This window comes from Lepidochelys kempii, chromosome 24 (assembly GCF_965140265.1).
Source record: "Lepidochelys kempii isolate rLepKem1 chromosome 24, rLepKem1.hap2, whole genome shotgun sequence".
NCBI lineage: Eukaryota > Metazoa > Chordata > Testudines > Cheloniidae > Lepidochelys > Lepidochelys kempii.
In genome coordinates, this window is record NC_133279.1 from 4,133,743 (window position 1) to 4,155,716 (window position 21,974).

A 21,974-nucleotide genomic window follows, 5' to 3' on the forward strand; every position below is an offset into this window, starting at 1 on the left:
GCACGTAAGCTGGATATCTGCCACCCACAACATGGGTAAGTCTGGCCTCTCGCTAGTGACTAGTCCACATACAAAGTTCGTGAGTCAACCTGTGGAACTCCTCGCCAGAGGATGTTGTGAAGGCCAAGACCATAACAGGGTTCAAAAAACAACTAGATATGTTCATGGAGGATAGGTCCATCAAGGGCTATTAGCCAGGATGGGCAGGGATGGCGTCCCTAGCCTCTGTTTACCAGAAGCTGGGAATGAGCGAAAGGGGATGGATCACTTGATGAGTCCCTGTTCTGTTCATTCCCTCTGAGGCACCTGGCACTTGCCACTGTCAGAAGACAGGGTGCTGGGCTAGATGGACCCTTGGTCTGACCCACTATGGCCGTTCTTATGTTTTTATGCTTCAGCTAAGGGGGCATAGTGCTTCAGTTGACACATTAGCAGCTCATGCCTTCTAGCTCTGAAAGTCGTTGGTTCGAGGGTCGGATTGTGTCACCCTATGGCTAATACGCAGGCAAAAAACAACCCCAAGGTGCTATTTTTGGGTGGGTTTACCATCATTTTATTAATTTACATGAATAAACTCAATTAGTCAAACTCTTTACTTTCCATCCTTTCACATATAGACACTGAACGGCTTCTTCATGGGGGGAGCCTGGCGGGTGTTGGGATTAAAAAACAGACCTTCACAAGCACAGTGAGCTGGCTGGGGGCTTGTGTGCACTGCCGCCCTCTGTTGGAATGGAATCAGAGTGGCTCAACTGTGCATCATAGCCCCTATACTGCTGCTAATTAAGGAGATGCTTCTTTAGCTCAAGTGGAAAGGGACCTGTGCTTTGCAGAGCAGGGGGATCTGAGTTGTGACCTTGCTATCGTTGTGAATTTCCACAAGCATGAGTAAGTATACGGAGAGTCAGGAAGTTTTTTTTATCTCCAGGGGCACCCATCCCCTGTTGAAAATAGGTGAGTAATGGATACAAAATGCCATTTCTTCGTTAGCTTTAAACTAAACCAAAAAAATCTACAGCTACTGGTTATTCCTCAGAGGGGTCCAGCGACCTCGTGGGAGCAGGACACTGGATTTTTACTGTGTCCCATGGATTCTGTCTTCTTCTGACAACCCCCTGCTCCAGATGGCAGCTAACAAACATCAGGAGCCAAAACCTAGGAGAGCAAAAGCCCCGAGAAGACCAAAGATGTTCTGAGGTTGGGGGCTTTGCTATTTCCATTGTCGCTTGCTCTCTGTGTCGAAAGGGTGGAATTCACCCCTGGGTAGAGGGTCCAAATCGGCCCAGGGGTTGAATTTTGTGTCAGATTCACCGCTCCAGAGAACAGATTCCTCTGTTCACAGAACAGGGCAAGCAGCCTATCGGCCTCTCCCTGCCAGCACTCCTGGAGGAACCACGTCTAGACATGAGACAGGATTCTGGTCTCCATGGCCGGTCCAGTCCTTGGTCTCTCTGCTAAGGCTGACTATGAGAGGATGGGCCAAGCGAGCGTTATGTGCTGCTGGAAACCAGCCTGAGACCCACTGGGAAAATACACATGGGAGATGGATCTCATGACCCTTGAAAGGCACAGGCAGCTGGAAACCAGTGAAGAGCAGAGCTGCCGTCCCCTAGCCGGCATCCCATCATCACCCTGCGCCATCCCTATTTCACCGAGAAGCAGTAGGTCCCGTACGTCCTCTGCTCCTTGTTGGGAAAGCCGAAGCTCCGGACGCCGGGGTCCGGAAGGCCCCCGCAGCGGGTGCGAGGGGTGGTGATGGGGTAGCGGACGCTGCCATCCGCCAGCCAGCCCCCGTCGCAACGGTCCAGCTGGGAGAACTTCCAGGCGGAGTAGAGCTGCCCGACCTTGGCAATGGTGGCCCCTTGGTTGCGGCAAGCCTGCCCCGCCTCTTTGAAGCTCAGGTGGCCCCGGAGGAAATTGACCTGGCCTGGGGAGAGAGAGAGGGAAGGGAGGGTGTCAGGGCGAAGGTCACAAGGGACGCTGGGTGGTGTGGGGACCTGCCATGGAGATGCCAAGGGTCCCTCTAGCCTGGCTAGAAAACAGCAGGTCCCACCTAGCTCATGGGCAATGCCTGCTTCAGGAAGGTGGCATGGAGCAGGGGACATTTGCCATTGCCCTGGGAGGAATGACCCAGATGGGGAAGAGGGGCTATCACACCAGACGGAGTAGTGAGCTGACCCAGAACAGGAGGGGGTACCAGATGAGCTGACCCTTTGGTCTGATCTTTTCTCCCTATGCTCTGCGGTTGCATGGAGCCACCACGTTCCCTCTGGACGTACCCCTCACAGCGGAGGTGAAGCAGAATGCGTCAAACCGGTCCTTCCGCTTGTCCTTGGCCCCGTAGGTCCGAACTCCCGGGAGGAGAAGCCGCCCTCCACAAGGCTCTCGGGGGTTAATAATGGGGTAGTGGACGGTCCCGTCAAGAATCCAGCCTGCGTTACACCAGTCCAGCCCTTCGGTCCATGCTGTGGGTTAGTGAGAGAAAAAGGGACGGGCAAGCTCAGTGCATTGCGGGCAGAGCACGGGGACCACGGGGCACTGATGAACGTCAGAACCAAGCTACAGGATACCTTAATAATGACCCTTATTCTCCACTGGCCCGCATCTCGTGCAGAGCAAAGGGGGGGTCTATCCCCAGCTCTGGGAGAGAGAGTGGTCCAGTGCTTTGAGGAACCGGTTCTAATCCCAGCTCTGGGATGGTGGGGTGTGGCATAGCAGTTGGAAGAGAGGGGGTTGGGGGCCAGGACTCCTGGGTCCTATTCCCAGATCGGATGATCCTACTGTCCAGTGCTTCTCTAAACCAAAGCTGGCTGTTGTAACGATTCTGTAACATCCGATGAAGGGGGTTTTAGCCCACAAAAGCTTATGCCCAAATATAATTTGTTAGTCTCTAAGGTGCCACAAGGACTCCCGGCTACCACTCTGAAACCTGATTACCCTTTTGTCTCTGATATTTACATGGCAATGATCTGCAGACCTGTTAAAGCATCCTAAATAAAGAAAGAAATTAACTATTTCCCCCCCAAGCATATCTAGAGCAAAGTCTGTGAATTAGCCACCAGAGGAGGTGGGTGAAACAGACAGAGGCTGGTTACCTTTGTAGAGCTGCTGATAAGTGGCCAGCCTGGAGTCCTGCTCCTCACAGGCCTGCTTAGCCTCAAAGTAGTTGAATCTGTAGCGCCCCTGGCTGGTCTGGTAGGGGAAGACGACACCTGGGTGATCGTAAGAGAAAGGGAGTGAGCTGGTATTCTGGGATCAGAGGGTCGATTGGGAATCTCAGGGCAGGGTGCCGGCCTCTGCACCTGCTTGACAATATTTTGACGGAACCCTTTTCTGTCGGAAAATGCAGGTTTGTCGAAATCCAAATGATTTGCAGGAACTCGTCGACTTTGACGACATTTGCCGTGGGAACAAGTTGACGCAATTCACTTCACCTTTCTCGTTTCGATACAGTCGGAAGCATTTCGCTTCACGGCCACTTTTTTTTCTTTATGTTATAATAATATAAAAATAGTCAATATTATTGAGACAGACTATTGGATACTGTGTAGTCTATTAGCCTGTGTCAATGTCCCCGAAATGTTTTGAAGTTTCTGAATCAAAATCCTTCAGAATTTCTGTTCCATGGTGAATTTCAAAATTTCGACTTCTCTTTCCGGATCCGGAATGAAAACAAAGTTTGAAATGTCAGGATTTCCCATGGGACAGAAATTCTGTTTCCCAACCAGATCTGCTGGCACCCTGGGGAACCCCCACGGTATTATTCCATTACAGCAGCGCATCGAAGGCTCACATGAGATCAGAGACACAGAGCAAGAGGCAGTTCTTGCCCCGGAGAGCTCACAGTCTGAATAGGCAGACAGAGGGTGGGAAGGGAAACCGAGGCACAGCGACGGGGCAGAGGCTTGCTCAAGGTCACCCAGCAGGGATTTGGGGAGGAGTGGCCGCAGGGACCCCCTGCAATGTGTAGGGATGGCTGGAAGGACCCAACTCACCCCTATGCTCAGAAGGAGCTGGAGGCAGAGGGGAAGCGAGCTAAGGCTTTTAAAACCACTTTCCTCATGGGCTCCCACCAGGGGATGCAGGTTCTCCTACCTCCCCCCAGGACCCACTTCCACGGGATGCAGCTTCCCCTGCCTCCTCTCGGGGAACCCCGCCAAAGGACGCAGCTCCCCCTGCTACCCCCCCGAGGGCCCCCCCCGCCAGGGGACACGGCTCCCCTACTTCTCCCCTGGCCCCCCGCCAGAGGACATGGCTCCCCCCACTTTTCCTCCAGCCCCCCGCCAGGGCACGTGGCTGCCCCCAACCCCCGGGGCTCCCATCGGCAGAGGGTCTCTCCCCTGAAGAGGATGGGGCCATTGCTGGACGGAGGGGGACCGTTCCCAGGCCGCCGTGGGAGCCGGGACTTACCGTCCAGCATCAACGTCAGCGACAGGCTCTCGTCTTCCAGCCCGTTGACCAGCTGGCAGCGGTAGCGTCCCTCGTCCTCCAGCGCCACCCCGGCGATGGTGAGGGAGGCGTCGTTGCGGTGGCCACGCCTCAGCCGGGCCCGCCCACCCAGCTGCCCGTAGGTCTTGTGCTGGGCCCCGCTGGTGACCAGGATGACGCTCTCCAGCAGCTCGGCCGGCTCCACCTTGCTCCATTTCACCTGGTAGTGGGGGGGCCGTGCCCGCAGGACGCAGGGCAGGGTGACCGTGGCACCGCGCTGGGTGTGCACCACCTCCTGGAGGGGCTCCAGCAGGTACTGCATGCGTGGGGTGGGGGCTGTGAGGAGACACCGGCAGGGGGAGGTGCATCGAACCCCTGGCCTCGCTTGGCCGGCAGCCTCCCGAGATGCCCGAGGGTCGCGGCTCTCCTCCGAGACCTGCTCTGTTTGCCTGCTGATGCCCTTCAGTCCCAAACGGCAACCCTGCACCCTGCTATTCCAGCCCTGAGCTCCCCCCCCCGCAGCACCCCCGATGCCCCTCAGTCCCGACCCGCAGCCCCACCCTGCTATTCCAGCCCCGAGCTCCCCCCAGCACCCCAGTGCCCTCAGTCCCGACCTGCAGCCCCACCCTGCTATTCCAGCGCCGAGCTCCCCCCTGCAGCACCCCTGATGCCCCTCAGTCCCGACCCGCAGCCCCACCCTGCTATTCCAGCCCCGAGCTCCCCCCAGCACCCCAGTGCCCTCAGTCCCGACCCGCAACCCCACCCTGCTATTCCAGCCCCAAGCTCCCCCCAGCACCCCTCAGTCCTGCCCCACAGTCCCACCCTGCTATTCCAGCCCTGAGCTCCCCCCAGCACCCCCGATGCCCCTCAGTCCCGACCCGCAGCCCCACCCTGCTATTCCAGCCCCGAGCTCCCACCAGCACCCCAGTGCCCTCAGTCCCGACCCGCAACCCCATCCTGCTATTCCAGCACCGAGCTCCCCCCAGCACCCCAGTGCCCCTCAGTCCCGACCCGCAGCCCCACCCTGCTATTCCAGCCCCGAGCTCCCCCCAGCACCCCAGTGCCCCTCAGTCCCGACCCGCAACCCCACCCTGCTATTCCAGTCCCGAGCTCCCCCCAGCACCCCCGATGCCCCTCAGTCCCGACCCGCAGCCCCACCCTGCTATTCCAGCCCCGAACTCCCCCCGCAGCACCCCCGATTCCCCTCAGTCCCGACCCGCAACCCCACCCTGCTATTCCAGCCCCGAGCTCCCCCCAGCACCCCAGTGCCCTCAGTCCCGACCCGCAACCCCACCCTGCTATTCCAGCCCTGAGCTCCCCCCAGCACCCCAGTGCCCTCAGTCCCGACCCGCAACCCCACCCTGCTATTCCAGCCCCAAGCTCCCCCCAGCACCCCAGTGCCCCTCAGTCCCGACCCGCAGCCCCACCCTGCTATTCCAGCCCTGAGCTCCCCCCAGCACCCCCGATGCCCCTCAGTCCCGACCCGCAGCCCCACCCTGCTATTCCAGCCCCGAGCTCCCACCAGCACCCCAGTGCCCTCAGTCCCGACCCGCAACCCCATCCTGCTATTCCAGCACCGAGCTCCCCCCAGCACCCCAGTGCCCCTCAGTCCCGACCCGCAGCCCCACCCTGCTATTCCAGCCCCGAGCTCCCCCCAGCACCCCAGTGCCCCTCAGTCCCGACCCGCAACCCCACCCTGCTATTCCAGTCCCGAGCTCCCCCCAGCACCCCCGATGCCCCTCAGTCCCGACCCGCAGCCCCACCCTGCTATTCCAGCCCCGAACTCCCCCCCGCAGCACCCCCGATTCCCCTCAGTCCCGACCCGCAACCCCACCCTGCTATTCCAGCCCCGAGCTCCCCCCAGCACCCCAGTGCCCTCAGTCCCGACCCGCAACCCCACCCTGCTATTCCAGCCCTGAGCTCCCCCCAGCACCCCAGTGCCCTCAGTCCCGACCCGCAACCCCACCCTGCTATTCCAGCCCCAAGCTCCCCCCAGCACCCCAGTGCCCCTCAGTCCCGACCCGCAGCCCCACCCTGCTATTCCAGCCCCAAGCTCCCCCCAGCACCCCAGTGCCCCTCAGTCCCGACCCGCAGCCCCACCCTGCTATTCCAGCCCTGAGCTCCCCCCAGCACCCCAGTGCCCTCAGTCCCGACCCGCAGCCCCACCCTGCTATTCCAGCCCCAAGCTCCCCCCAGCACCCCTCAGTCCCGCCCCACAGTCCCACCCTGCTATTCCAGCCCCGAGCTCCCCCCAGCACCCCAGTGCCCTCAGTCCCGACCCGCAGCCCCACCCTGCTATTCCAGCCCTGAGCTCCCCCCAGCACCCCCGATGCCCCTCAGTCCCCACCCGCAACCCCACCCTGCTATTCCAGCCCCGAGCTCCCCCCAGCACCCCAGTGCCCTCAGTCCCGACCCGCAGCCCCACCCTGCTATTCCAGCCCTGAGCTCCCCCCAGCACCCCCGATGCCCCTCAGTCCCGACCCGCAGCCCCACCCTGCTATTCCAGCCCCGAGCTCCCCCCAGCACCCCAGTGCCCTCAGTCCTGACCCGCAACCCCACCCTGCTATTCCAGCCCCGAGCTCCCCCCAGCACCCCTCAGTCCCGACCCACAGCCCCACCTTACTCCCCCAGTCCAGGGTTCCCCTTCCACATGCACGGCTGCAGCACTGGGGTCCTGATTTGCCTCCTACAGTCCAGGTTCCCTTCCCCTGCCCCCCTTGCTGAGGCCACTCAACCCCAGCCTGCTGCCCCCATTTCTATTCCAGCCCCAGGTGCCCGACTCACAGCCGTGCAAGTGCACCTCAAACCGGCCTCCTGCTATTCCCGGCCTCCCCCGGGCTGTGACCTCAACTTTAAACTGCAGCACTTTGTGACGCAGATGGGTTGGGACTAGGGTAAGAGCCAAACTGCCCCATGCTGGAAAGGGGAACAGGGGAAAGGAGCTGGCAGATTCGTTGGGAGGAAGAGAACATGGTTACCCACCTGGACCCCCAGTTGCCTTCTGGTAAATACTTAAAGCAGCTGGCAGAGAAGAGAGGCAGACTGAAGCCAGCAGCATCAGCTGGTGCATACTTAGCTGTGGGGCCAGGAACGTGCCTGAAAAAGGATTGAGGTTTTGTTTTAGCCGGGCTCACCAGGTGGCACCGTTCCACATAGTTATTTTGCTCCTGTGGAGTTTTTGAAGAAATTCTTCATGGTTAGAGTTTTGCGATTAAGTTTCGTTTAGGGGGAGCTGTTGCAAGCAGCAGGAGCGTTTGCTCACAGGGAGCGCGTGGCAGAGCAGGGAATTGTATCCAGATCTCTGGCTAGCTCCCTAACCACTGGACAATCCTCCTTCTCTCCCCATTCATATAATCACAGCAATGTTGGGCTGAAAGGGACCTCGAAAGGTCATCAAGTGCAGCCCCTGGCACTGAGGCAGGACCAAGTAAACCCAGACCATCCCTGACAGGGGTTTGTCCAACCCTGTTCTGAAAAACCTCTAGCGATGGGGATTTCACAACCTCCCTTGGAAGCCTGTTCCAGAACTTAACTCCCCGAGAACGTTTTTGCTAATATCTAACCTAAACCTCCCTTACTGCAGATCAAGTCCCTTGCTTCCTAGCCTAACAAGGAGAACAATCGATCCCCATCCCCTGTAGAACAGCCCTTCACATATTTGAAGACTGTTCTCAGGTCCTCCCTTCAGTCTTCTTTTCCCAAGACTAAACATGTCCAGATTTTTTCACCTTTCCTCACAGGTCAGGGTTTCTAAACCTTTTGTCATTTTTGTTGCTCTCCTCTGGGCTTTCTCCAACTTATCTACATCTTTCTTAAAGCCTGGGGCCGAGAACTGGACACAGGACTCCAACTGAGGCCTCACCAGTCTGCACAGAGTGGGACAATTATCTTCTGCGCCTCACGTACGACGCTCCTGTTAATACACCCCAGAAGGATAATAGCCTTTTTTTGCAACTGTGTCCCATTGTTGACTCACATGCAATGTGTGATCCACCCTAACCCTCAGATCCCTTTCAGCAGTACAGCTGGACTCACCAGTTATTCCCCATTTCGTGGTCATGCGTTTGATTTTTCCTGCCTAAGCGAAGTACTTTGCACATGTCTTTACTGAACTTCAGTGCTGCAGGAGAGCAAGGGGATATCGCACGTGTCGTGCAGGATCGAATAGAACAGACCATAGTTTGATTCTTTGTGTTATTGGCTGGTACAGCACCTAGCACTGTGGGGCCCTGGCTCCTAATTGGGCCCCACAAGGGGTTATCACAGTAATAATAATGGTTAACTACAGGATTTGGGTTTCTCTCTGATACTTACTCGGTCGAGCTCCCAGAGGGTCTCCGGCCACTTCTGACACCTGGGCTGTGGAGAGAAATGGGATTCAATGCAGCTGGCCCATTGGTTCCCCACTCATCTCCCCCATTGGCCTCGCCTATGGAGAGCAAGAGGCTGTCAGGGCAAGCTGACCCAGCCCGGGTGAAAGAGGAACCAACTCACACACCCACCCAAGGCTCAAACCAAACCCAGAATGGGCTTCACCATGGTCCCGTATGCCTGAGGTTCGCCCACTGCCAATCAACACCAGGTGGCCAGACCAGCCGTGCCAGGCATTCATGGTCTGCGTCCGCTGCCTCCCGGATCCCCAGCTTGTTCCAGTGCCAGGCAGAGCTCAGCAGGTTGTTGGATGCTTCCCTGCGCTGTCCCAGACACCTCAGCAGGACTAGTCGAGGAGATTGGCCGAAAAATTTCCTCCAAACTTTTTTTGTGCCAGAAAACGCAGACTTGGGTCAACCAAACCATTTCACAGATCAGTGTTGAATTTGCTGAATTTGTTTTGGTCGTAAGAATTTTTTTTGTTACAAATCCGCCCGATTTGATTCTTTCCGTTCAAAACACTTTTGTTTGGCCACTTAATTATGTAAAAAAATGGTTTAAAAGGCTCGCGGAGTAACTGTTTTGTTTGATCCGAATAAATTCTCACCAGCTCCAGGGTTTCCACACGGCCAGAGAACTGAAAAAATATCAGTTCTTCACACAGCTCTCATTCCAACACATGGTTCATGCAGCATCCCAAGAGATTTCTGAGCCTCACCCCAAATTCTGCCTCTGCTTCCATGTCCCTCTTTGCCTCCAATTAACCCCAGTAATACGGCTATGAATGCTTCCACTAACAAACAAGTTCTTTGCACATCTCTCGCATCTTCCCATGCAAAGATGTCAAAGCACTTTACAAACATAAATACATTAAGCCTCATGGCCATCAGGAAGTTTAGACTTGAAATTAGACGAAGGTTTCGAACCATTGGAGGAGTGAAGTTCTGGAACAGCCTCCCAAGGGGAGCAGTGGGGGCAAAAGACATATCTGGCTTCAAGACTAAGCTTGGTAAGGGATGGCATGATGGGATAGCCTAATTTTGGCAATTAATTGATCTTTAACTATTAGCGGTAGATATGCCCAATGGCCTGTGATGGGACACTAGTTAGGGTGGGATCTGAGTTACTACAGAGAATTCTTTCCTGGGTGTCTGGCTGGTGAGTCTTGCCCACATGCGCAGGGTTTAGTCGATCGCCATATTTGGGGTCGGGAAGGAATTTTCCTCCAGGGCAGATTGGCAGAGGCCCTGGGGGTTTTTTGCCTTCCTCTGCAGCGTGCAGCACGGGTCACTTGCTGGAGGATTCTCTGCACCTCGAAGTCTTTAAACCACGATTTGAGGACTTCAATAGCTCAGACATAGGTCAGAGGTTTGTTACAGGAGTGGGTGGGTGAGATTCGGTGGCCTGCGCTATGCAGGAGGTCAGACTAGACGATCATAATAGTCCCTTCTGACCTTAAAGTCTATGATTCTATGATTTTCAAAGAGGCCAGGGGTGGGCCAATGCCACTGACTGCCAATGGGATTTAGGCACCTCATTTTCTTAGGGTCATTTGAAAGCCTCCCCTGGTCCCATACTGTGGGTATTAGCAGCCCCTATTTTAGAGACAGCAAAACTACAGCACAGAGAGGTTAAGTGATGGCCTAATTTTACACAGCAAGCACAGGCCAGAGCTGGGGACAGAACCCAGAAGTCCTGGAGGTGAAATCAATGGGTATTTTGCTACTGACTTCAGTGAAGCCAGGATTTCACCCCGGGCTCGTAGCACTATGTCTTATTTATCATCATTATCATCTGGACAACAGTTGTATGTAGGCGAACCGGTCATGGACCGGAGTCCCACGCTGCAAGGAGCTGTCCAGCCTCCTTCCCCACCCTCCACTCTTTGGCCCCCTCCTCTGACCTGTGGCCCCAATTCTCCATCACCCTGCCCCTTGCACAGTCATGGAGATCCGTGCAAAAGGCATGCAAAGCGGGTGCAAATCGCCAGTGGATCAGTGCATATGTAATTTGCACCCCGTAGGGAATGGGTGGGAATGACAGCAGAAGGTGCAAGGCAATGGAGGATAAAAACTCTGTTTCTATAAAGCGTCCCCCTACCCTGCCATACCTCCAGCTCGACACTTACTGTACGAGGTTCCCTACAGCCCATTGTCCTCTACAAGATGCACTCAGTCTGTTACCCTTTGGTAGGAACGACTCTAGACAAACACAAATTGCATCGTTCTGTGGCTTTCACATGGGTTGATTAACATTTCTGGAATCCAAGGGGCTGGCGGTTCTGTCTCTTTTGGTTCTGTGTTTGGTTCTGAGTTTGGGCTCCTAGGCGCTACCCCAATACGCTAACACATCACGAGAGACAGGCCCTGCCCTGAAGAGTTTACAGTCTACACAGACAAGAGGTGGGATGGGGGGAAAGAGCGAAGGGAAGTGACTGGCCCAAGGATCACCCAGCAGGCTAGTGTCCTACCCACTAGGCAATGCTGCCCTACCTATTGAATCTTCTGAACCTCCTCTCACGTCGCTGAGGAACCACCCCCACTGTCAGATCCCTTTGGGGATCGTGGGTAAGAGACGATGAAGGGAGGCAAAGGAGTATTACGGGGAGTGCGGGTGGTGTGTGGCTGGGAGGGTGAAGCTAATTCAACTCGACCCCTGCCCTCTACAGCAAACCAGGAGCGGGGTCTGGCTGACTTCCCACTAGCCCACAATAACCAGCATTGTGAGGCTGAAGAGCTGGGTCTGGATGTTTTGACTCAGCTGCCTCTGACTAGTTCCTGCAATGACTAGAGGCTCCAAGCGAGACTGGGGTCCCATTGCGCTAGGTGCTGTATGGACACAGTCCCTTAGAATCAAAACAGACGGGGAATGGGAGGGGAAACTGAGGCACACAGCCTTGCCCTAGGTCACACAGCAGGTTAGCTTCAGATATGAGACTACCCACATCTCCCCACTCCCATGCCAGTGCCAGATCCACTAGACTGGGGTCATGAAACTTACTGACCCTCCGAGCCACACATGAGAATCTTTAGACATTCGAGAGCCAGGGCGCACCTCCCAGGGCTTGGGGCTTCAGCCCTGTGGGAGGTGCCTGCCGGGGCTCAGGGCTTCAGCCACACTCCTGCTGAAGTCCCAAGCCCCAGCAGATGCCCTGAGACCCTCCTCCTCACTGGGCATAATCCCCTACCCCACCATGCTGCTGCAAGGCAGAGGTCCTGAGCTTCCCACCCACCAAGTCTGGTAGGTGGAGAGTGGGGGGAGCCCGGGGGACACCACGAGCCGTGCTTTAATGGTAAAAGAATCCCTACCAGTAGAGCCATGTGTGGACACACAAATTTGTATCTGCACCCGAACCACACCCACGCTAATGAACTTGTATCTGACCCGCCCTCCATCTTTTATATGCATCTGCCCCAGTCCCCTCTCACATCGTTAGAGCCCTGCACGGACACACAAATTTGGATCTGCAGCCGATCCCCAAAGATGGTAAACAATGCACCCGCGTCCGGGGATGCAGACATCCATGGATATAAAGCGGCTATCTGCGGAGTTGCAGGGCTCTACGTACCAGCTCCGGTCCCGTACCTTGTACGTTCACAGGGAAATCCTCTGCCAGCCCACCGTACCCCTCCAAACCGAGCCGTGAAAAAGACAAAGCAATCCTTTGAGAGCTCTCCTCCACCACCTGCTGCTGCACGCCCGCCCGGGCCAGACTGCTGGCATAGGGGTGACTCAGCACCCTGTTACGCATCTGGCATGACGCACGCTCGCAAAAACCCGGTCCCGTCTCCATCACAAACGTCCCATTGTTGGACGGGAGAGGAACGGAAAGACCAAACTTGCCGTTGGGTTCATTGGAAGAGGCGGCTCCTGGCTCCTTCCATGGCTAGTGGACACATCTGCTATCATCGGGCATCGGGGACGGTGAGAGGCCTGCCTGCTCTGGGAGAGGAAATCAAATAACCAGAGAACAAGTTCTGCTTTGGAAGATCTAGGCTTTGTGCTCTTTGGACAGCATCAAAATTGTCTGGGTGGTGGCTGTATCTCCTTTTCCCTCTCTCTCTCCCTCTCAATCCCTCCCTCCGGCCCAGGACCAGTAAACAGTTGGTGTGTCTGTATTTTCCCCTTTCATGACCAAGGAGGATGTACAATTTCCCATTGTGAGCATCTTTCCCTTTATTGTTCTGCTCAGCAGAACAGAGCAGCCCCAGTGAACAAGCCCATCTTTATATGCAGCCGCAGAGTTGGGGGAATTCAGAGTAGCTGTCAACACCATTCAGACCCACATCTCCTCCGAACCAGATCCAAAGCTGGTGGAAAGACACCCATTCGCTTCCAGTGGCTTTGGATCAGCTGATCCCTTGAAGCATGAGAGCTGATCATCTCTGAAATGCTACTGTAGGTCTGTAAATTAACTGGTCTTCTCCTCCACTGTGCCCCCGGCCCCTCCAAACACAGACTGGCAGAGTTTGCTTGAAACAGTCCCCACAATATGTTAGCAAGGGTTGCTCCAGATGGGAAAAGGTTAATGAGTTCCGATGACTCTCTGGTGCTAGGGGCTGGTTAACCCGACCGTGTATAAAAGAGGTGGGCGTGGGTCTCGGCGATAAGAGGATCTAGGGTGTGGGCTGAGCAGTCTTGAGGAAGGAACCCAAACAGCAGGCAAGCTTGGGAGGTCACAAGCCTATCTAGGTTCCTATACAGCACCCATTACAGCAGCAACAGAGTGCTCTACCTGGATCTACTGCTAGTGGTCCCAGCTGGTATAAACTGGTACAGCTCCCATTGACGTCAATGGAGCTACACTGGTTTACACCAGCTGGCGAATTGGCCCATTGACCTCAAGGCATCTCAAGCACGGCACTGCTAGAAACACAGCATGATGCTACATGGCAGCATCTGCACTGGGTAGGATGCTGGAGACTTGATCTAAAGCCAGAAGCACCAGAGACTCAAGGAAAGGGCGCTAGGGGCTGTACAGACACAGAACAAAGAGACGTTCCCTGTCCCCGAGAGCGTCCAATCTTTCCAAGCAAATGATCGCTCCTGCTGTTTGGCTCACTGTTTGGGGCGGGGCAGGAGCTGCATTCTGTTTCGGGTTTGGCTGTTTCCCTCCCCAACCCCGCCAGTGTGCAACTTTTGATTGGGCAGCTTAGTCCCACCGGGAGATGTCCAAAAAAAAAATTAAGTCTTTTGAAAATCACAAGGTCAAAAGTTCTATCTGACGGGGACAGGGGGCAAAAAGCCGGATTAAAAAAAAAAAAAGCTCGAAAAATTATTTTAAAAAAATAATAACCAAGGGCTGAATCCAGCAGCACGAAACCAGCCTTCCATAACTCCGCAACGTTTGCGCAATTGACATTACTAAAGTGCTGGTCAGCGCTCAGGGCCTTTCCTCATTCCACCTACCCCACCACGCCAGACGAGCGATTTAGATGGCTCCCTTTTTGGGGATGACCCAGTTAAGACACCTTGAGAGGGGCCTGATTTTCGGAGAGCGCGAAGGACCCGTCCTCTGGAAACCAGGCCTCTTTCGTGTGTCTCATCTGGGCACTGGAAATCACTCGTGATGTTTGGAAGAACAAGCCAGGGTGTTCTGAAGGCAGAAATCCCTCATTAGCCCAAAAGAGAGACACTCGGGAACGGACAGGGCTGGGTGAGGGCAATCCAGGGTCCTAGGCGTACTAGGACACCGGTCCCCACCCCGGCACAGCCCCGAGTCGTGCTGCCACCTGGTCAGGTTTCCCCCGGATCGCCCGTTTTTCGAGGCAGCCGTCCTGGGAAATGTGTCAGGGTGGTGCGGTACAGGCTGCCACTGCCAGCTGTCTGGTTTTGCAGGCTCAGGAGCGTCCCGGCTGCCCTGGGTTTTTGTACCTCAGAGATGCCAGTGCATGCAGCTCCCGGTTCCGCTCCGAAACGGAAGCAATGCTCCCCCTCTCCCCTCTGGAGAGACGGGGGCGGTAGCTGGGGATCCCCTCCCCCACAAGCTGCGTTCATACCCCTCCACACACACAGGCCTATAATCCCAAGGTCTCAAACCAGCCCTGACAGGGACGCGTAGCTCCGCTTCGGTAACATACCTGCCTCATTTTGGCTGGGGCCTGATCCTGAGGCCGCTGAAGTTGATGGAAAGGCTCCCCATTCATTTCCCCAGGCTTTGGATCGGGCCCTTGGTCACAACCCCCCCCCCCCCCCCCCCCCCCGCCCCAGCTAAGGCTGGGGATGATCTGTCTCTGAAAGGAGATGAGGAAAAAACAACGGGGACACAATGAGGCTGTGTTCTGGGGACGCGGGATGGAACTGGGCCTTTTCACTCAGCCCCCCCCCCCCCCGCCCCGGTACCCCTGCCCTGAAGATCCATCTCCAGGGAAGAAGGAAATGTACATCTCTCATGAAACACAAGACAAGCGGCAGTTTGTCTCTGGACAAAGCGATCCTGGCCTCTCCGTGACACGCACTCCACCGAAAACAAGCTTCCCCTCCGGACCGGATGAAAACAAGTCTCCGGGCCTCACTCTTGCTGGCTCGAACGCCCCCTTTACACCGATCGGCCACTGCAATTCACAGTCACGCTCACTTTAAGGCCCCTTTGTGCTGCCAGGCCATACAAAGGAAGCGGATGCCGAAAACTGTGGGGGAGAAAAATCATTTTTCAGGGTCTTTTTTTTTAAAAAACGTCTGTGAAAATGGAGGATTCCCTCAGAAATCTCAGTTGCAACAAAACAGCCATTTTGCTCCAGAAAAGCTAGCTGTTTATCCAGGCGCTAGCCACATAACCCCCTGCAACATCAATGAACGTATCTGCTTGGCGCTTCTTTGACTCGCTGCTAGCCCCATGTTAGGAGTGGGGTGCTGAGGCATGGGGAGATGAAATGACTTGTGCAGATGAAGTCTGTGGCAGATTGAACCCAGATCTCCTGGCTCCTACTCTTCCACACAAACTTACTTCTTTGCTTGCCAGTGCTGTCAGAGGTGGCAATCTGCAGCTAAGCAATGATCCTGATCTTCAGCTGGTATAAACTGGCATCACTCCACGAAGCTAAGGGATCTGTGCTGATTTATGCCAGCTGAGGATCTGGCCCCTTGAAACCAGGGCCAAAGTTAGTGGGGCGGGGGGAAGTCAGAGTCTGGCCATGTGCTGTCCTAAAAGGGATGGGGGCAGGGGGAGGTAAACGAGTCCCCTTGATCTGTTTGACCCAGACCTGAAGAATGTGACAGCAACATGAATTGCACTGGGGACAGGACAAACGTGCTTTGTAGCCAGGGGAGGTGAAGGTAAGTCTTGCTGTAACCAGACCGTGCTGAACGGAGCGTGGCAATGGCTTTGCACCAGGGTGACCCGACTGTGGGTTGACCGGAGAGTGGCCTTATTGATGGGCTGATGTATTGATTATTGATTGAGCTCTTAGACTGCAGGGGGTCAATAAAGGTTCGGTTAGCTGAGTGCTACAGCCTCAGGAATATTATGAGCAGGAGCATTACAATGAGCGGCCCTCAGCGCGCACAAGAAACAGCTGCAATTTATCACAAGTCCCTTGAGCAACAAATCTGCTAACCAGGCCACCGGACACTGAAGTCCAACAGCAGACGTTCAGGGTGTTTAGCACTGTGACTAGCATCATTCACATCTCCTGCTGGGGCAACCTGGACTGTCAGTCACTATTTTCTTCATCATCATCTTCGTCATAATGCTAGTGCCTCCCGACATGTTGGCCCACATCTTTAGCCTGAGTTACGCTTTCACCTACTAATGCTCAGACCTACCCATAAGTATTCCAGCCCTTTGCCCCTTGTCCAGACTTCCTCCTCCCACTAATTTAGGGATGCCCCCTTTCTCATATGCTGCCTTGTTAGTTCCCTTTTCACTGATTAACATGGGCGTCACACAGTTGCCATAGCGACGTGTGGCCGAGCTAAAATTCCCCAAGAAGTTTCTACCAGTCATCTTGCCAAATTAACAGATACATTGTGACAGCTTTTCTAAAACATCAGCAATTAGCACGGCTTGTCCTGTAATCTTGGCAATTTACGGCTACCGCGTTAACTAGTGATCTTGGTGAACAAGTCATGTCAATCTAGTTCAGGCCTCAGGCCTTGTGTGGCTAAGCCAAATATCTTACAGGCCTGAGACTCTGTGTTATGACATTAATTTATACATATATGTTATATTTTAGGATCTACCTCCCAACCCCTTTTTATTTTTTAAGGGGACAAGAGAAATTGGAGAAGGGCTTATCCTCCGAAGAGTTTCTCTGAATACTTTGCATTGAATTGAGCTCTGGTGAATGCTGCAGCCCAGAAACTGGAGCCTTCTATTTCCCCAAGAGCAGGTAAAGATTGTTCTCCGCTCCTCCCTATACACCTCATCTTTCCCATGCAAGGCTTGCCTCTGAGGGCCCTGTGCACTCTTCACGACCAGTTCAACCCTTGGTCTCTCCAAAAGTCTGCCAGCCAGGTGGTTACTTTTGCAATGCGGACACCTCTCTGCTGGGAACTGGGCTGAGATCCATCGTGCTCATTTCCTATGGTCCCAGCAGCTCAGGGTGACTTTTACCAGCAGGAAATTAACTGAAACCAGCGACCTAGAACTGAAGGACTGCCAGACCCATCACAAGTCCGTTTAGCTATCCAGCCCTTTCCAGTTTCTTTAAGTTCTAGCCAAACACGGGCATCAGAACCGGACAAAACTCAGCTGATTCCTCCCGCTCAGACTAAAATAAGCAACCACTTTCGCTCCACAGGCCAGATCCTCAGCTGGCGTATATCAGCGCAGCTCCCTCAGCTTCAGCATGACACGGATTTACCCCAGGGGAGAATCTGGCCCTATATGTGAGAAGGCAAACAATAAAAAGGAGAGAACTTACACTGGGACACCCCCCCCCCTTTAACCACTCTGGCAGCACGAAAACAGCCTCCAAGGAGCGAGCGTAAATGTAATTTATAACTGCTTTAAGTCCCATTTACGCTACTAAGGGACCTCCGTGTAAATGTGAACCAGGGCCAATGTTTGCATTAGATAAGCAGCCATTTCTAGAGCTAGATCTCATTAAAGAACCCCATTTGTTGATTGCATAATGTTTTGATTGGCTTAAAAAAAACAGATGAAGCATGAAGATAAATGGATTGAAATCTTAGGTTTAATGATTAATTGGGTAATTGCTTTGTTTGAGGTCACTTGAGTTTTATCTGTGTCAACCAGCAGGGGTAAGAAGCCAGATTCTCATTTACGCTTGGGCCCCTTTACACCTCTCTGGCTGTGTAAAAGGGACTCCAGCATTTGAGAGTATCTGGAGCAATATGAGTAAATCTGGGAACACATATTTCCTCAACTGGCTACATCCAAATGAAATTTTGCCCTGAGTAGCGTAAGGGGTGAACTCAGCTTTAGTAATTAACAGCTGCCAGGTAGTTTGTGGAACAGAGTCTTTAACTGGTCCCCCCCTTTTTTTTCCGCCCCGGTGGGTATGTCTACACTGTAAAAGAAGACCTGTGGTAGCGAGTCTCAGAGCCTGGGTCAGTGTAGATGTTCCTGCTCAGGCTGGTGGCTGGGCTTTGAAACCCAGCAAGGGAGGGTGGGTCTGAGATCCCAGGCTTTAGCTGGGATGGGAACATCGACACTGTTCTTGTTAGCCCCATTGTGTGAGCCTGAGTCAGCTGACCTAGACGCTGAGACTCACTGCCGAAGGGGTGGGGGTTTGCCTTGTACACATACCCAGTTTGATTTGGTCTTTGAGGATGCAGGAAATAATACTGGCCCACACCCTGAGCTGGTACAAATTGATGTTGCTTCAGTCAAGCCACGCTGATTTACAGCAGCTAGGGAGTTGGCCTAAAATTTAGAGCCAACTATGGCCTTGGTCCTTCTTTTGCTTGCACTGGGTTAACGCAAGGCTGACATCATTGGCATTAAAGTCATCTCAGTGGCAGAATTATCAACGTGTCCAGTCCTACATTTCTATGGTTATTAAGATAGCATCTAAGGGCTCCCTGCTCCCAAAAGCTAACAATACCTAGCTCCTATATGGGGCTTTTGTAAGCAGTACATCTCAAAGCACTTCACAGTACTTATCCTTACAGCACACTTGTAAGGCAGAGCAATTAGCCACAGTGTACTGGTGGTGAAACTAGGCACAGAGAAGCTAAGTGACTTGCCCAGGATCACCCAAAGAGTCTGCAGCAAAGCAGGGAACTGAACCCAGCTCTACCAAGGTCAAGGCGATTGCCCCAACCATTGGGCCATCCTAAGACAGATGCAGGCTAAGGAAAAGTATACAACAGACAAGCAGAGTGACTAATGGGAGGGTAGCAGACAACATGTTCATTCCACTTTCTTTTGTTTTTTTGTGAGCCAGATTTCAATCTCTTTTACACAGCCGCAAATCTGGAGTAACTCCCGTTACACCAGTGTCATTCCACTGAAGTTAACGGAGATCAGAATCTGATTCAGAGCCTTTAAAATTAAAAAAATGTGTCCACGTCACTTTCCAAAGGCTGTTTTAGTTTATTCAGCGTTTCTCCGCCTCTGCTTTCTCGAGTCTTGGAATTCGCACTGTCTCTGTATGTTACAAACACCTCTCAGCAAATGCAGATGCAGAGAAAAAATGAAATCACACTCTCGGTTCCCCACACCCACTGCCTGCCCATAGAGATGTGTGAAAGAATTTATAAACAGTACAGGCTTTATTAGGAGCATAGAATTTATACACAATACAGGCTGACACAGCTTCTCTGCCCCCAGTTGGGAGACCAAACTTTCTCTCCTTTTCAGCTAATTGACAACCTGGAACTGGGCAAAAATTTTTGGTTCAAACTTTTTTTTGGTGAAAATTGCTGATTCTATAACACTGAATTGTTTTGCGAATTCACATCGAATTCACCCAATCATTTGTTTTGAATAAAAAACAATTTTTTTTAGAAAAGATCAAAACGTTTTGTTCTGATGACATTTTTGAAAATGAGATGGATTGTTTTGGTTTGAGATCACTTTCTGTTGAGAAATTTCATTCAAATTCACTACTCAAAAGCAAAACTTTTTAAAACCTTTTTAAAAAAAATAAAAAAATTTTCAATTCTCTGAAAATTTCAAAAATTTTGTTTTCAGTTTAATCCAAAACATTTTTTTTGGGGGGGGGGGATTTTTTCAGAATTGCCAGCAAATCAAAACATTCATTTTTCACCTAGCACTATTCTGCAGTCCAATCCATCTAATCTCATATCTACCCAAATCCATTGAATGTAGACCAAAAAACACTTTACAATTGAGTTAAGGTTGAGAGTATGTGTCAGTAATTTAAAAGCTAAAAGGCATTTCAGATATGTCGTAAGTATCCCAAAAACCACACACCGTAAATCCAGGAAATTCAGAGTTAAAGATACATTTAAAAGAAATGCAGATTTTATAGTAAGAAATGTACAACAAAGTTATCCAAACAACCTTAACTCTGCCCTGCCGTGACATCATGCAATAAACATATGATTACAATTAAGACTTTTTAAATAATTTTGGTCCTAAATTAGATACAACTGCTTTTTAAAGACACATTTACTTTTTCCTATATTTTGTTCCCTTATAACATTATGAAACCATGGCAAGAGTGCCTTAACTGTGCATGTCAAACAACCTACCCATGAGAACTCTTGACACAACTGACCAGTCCCTTACTGGTGGGTCATTACAACCAACAGCGTTGTTGCATGCAAATTAGCTTTTGAAGAAGTGCGGTGATTGGTTGAACTACCTTATCTGACAATGGCCTTCCTTAAGAGTTACCTGAGCTGAGCCTGCCTTTAGTCTGTCTAGTCATAAAAATTAGATACAACAATTCAGATAAATTACAAACTAATTTATCCAGTTCACCTGGTTAACATGCTCAAGTGCCTGTGTTATTCTGTTGTTAACAACATTTGGGCCAAAAAAAAGACTGATGGATACTAAATTTCTTCCAGGATCTAGATTTGGGTTAATTTACACTAATAAACTAACAAACATATTTATTTGTAAATTCTCAGAAAATTAATTCTGTGCTCAAAGAGTAAGCACTGTAAATTTGGGGAGGGTACGGGTTATTTTTCATACAAAATACAAAGGTTGAAACTCCTCTTTAAGGGCAATAAACAACTCAGCTTTGATTGTGGAGTCATGATAGACACCTCCATAATAATAGAAACCAATTTATTACCTCTGTCTAACCTAATTCATCTAACCCATCTGGTCCATAAATTTATGCATCTAATCTCTTCAATCTTGAATCTCTAGAAATTAGCATACTGTGGACACTAACACAAATGAACACATCCAATACCAAACTGAATCAATCTAATCCACAATCTAAAATAATCCATTCAATATATAACCAAATACAATCTAATCCATCTATTTTCTAATCTAATTCAATTAATCTACTCTCTAAACCAATGGATAGCACAAAGGAGCCCAATTTGGAAGACATGTAGTCTAGTTTTGGGTCTGCCATTGGCCTTGCTGAGTAACCTTGGGCAAGTCACTCCACCCTTCCGTGCCTCAGTTTCCCTATCTATAAAATGATGATAATGCTACAGACCTCCTTTGTAAAGTGCTTTGAGATCTACTGAGGAAAAGCAGGAGATAACAATAACAACACCCATTTCTTGTATAATGCTTTTCACCAATAGGTCTTAAATTGCTTCACAATCTTTAATGTGAGGTTGGGAAGCAAGAGGTAAGTATTATTAATCTAATCCAGTCTGTCTGTTTTGTAACCTAATCTATTGAATCTATAGGCTAACGGAACCCATTTCTCCCTAGCCCCATTCCAGTGCTAGGACTTGCATTTAAATTGTCATCCTCATGCAACAGTTGTGCTGAACTCATTTAATTTGTCTCTGAATCATAACAGGCTGACTCAGCTGCTGTCATGATATGATGCAGTGGGCCAGATCCTCAGCTGGTGTAAAGCAGTTTAGGTCCATTGACCGCCATGGAGTTACAATTGATTTACCTCAACCAGAGATTTGGCTCTAGGAATCCATACCTGGTGCCTCAGTCACTGAGACATTGGCAAAGCTGGCTCTCCACATTCCTCTGTTCCTGCCTAAACAGACAGTTGCTTGCAGGCATGCAGCAATGAAGACATGAGCAAATATTTTCTCATCCTCTGGAGCTGCGCTGTGTTTCAGTGGGAGGGACCCAGCTGGCA

The 21,974-nt window shown here is 52.1% G+C and overlaps 1 protein-coding gene across 3 annotated transcripts; it reads right to left on the bottom strand.

The window, feature by feature from the left end:
* Positions 1-540: 540 nt before the first annotated feature.
* HAPLN2 (hyaluronan and proteoglycan link protein 2) lies at positions 541-21,886 on the bottom strand. Of its 3 annotated transcripts, none has more exons than XM_073322766.1 (7): positions 21,810-21,886; positions 8,743-8,787; positions 7,411-7,524; positions 4,411-4,764; positions 3,096-3,212; positions 2,280-2,465; positions 541-1,927 (listed from the first exon to the last, which is right to left on the bottom strand). In XM_073322766.1, the coding sequence occupies exons 1-7, from the start codon at positions 21,853-21,855 to the stop codon at positions 1,644-1,646; spliced, it is 1,146 nt and encodes a 381-aa protein (XP_073178867.1). In that variant the 5' UTR covers positions 21,856-21,886; the 3' UTR covers positions 541-1,643. The 3 variants fall into 3 exon arrangements, with proteins under 3 accessions (XP_073178867.1, XP_073178866.1, XP_073178868.1); XM_073322765.1 differs by lacking the exon at positions 21,810-21,886 and adding an exon at positions 12,385-12,631; XM_073322767.1 differs by lacking the exon at positions 21,810-21,886 and adding an exon at positions 12,299-12,363.
* Positions 21,887-21,974: the final 88 nt, after the last annotated feature.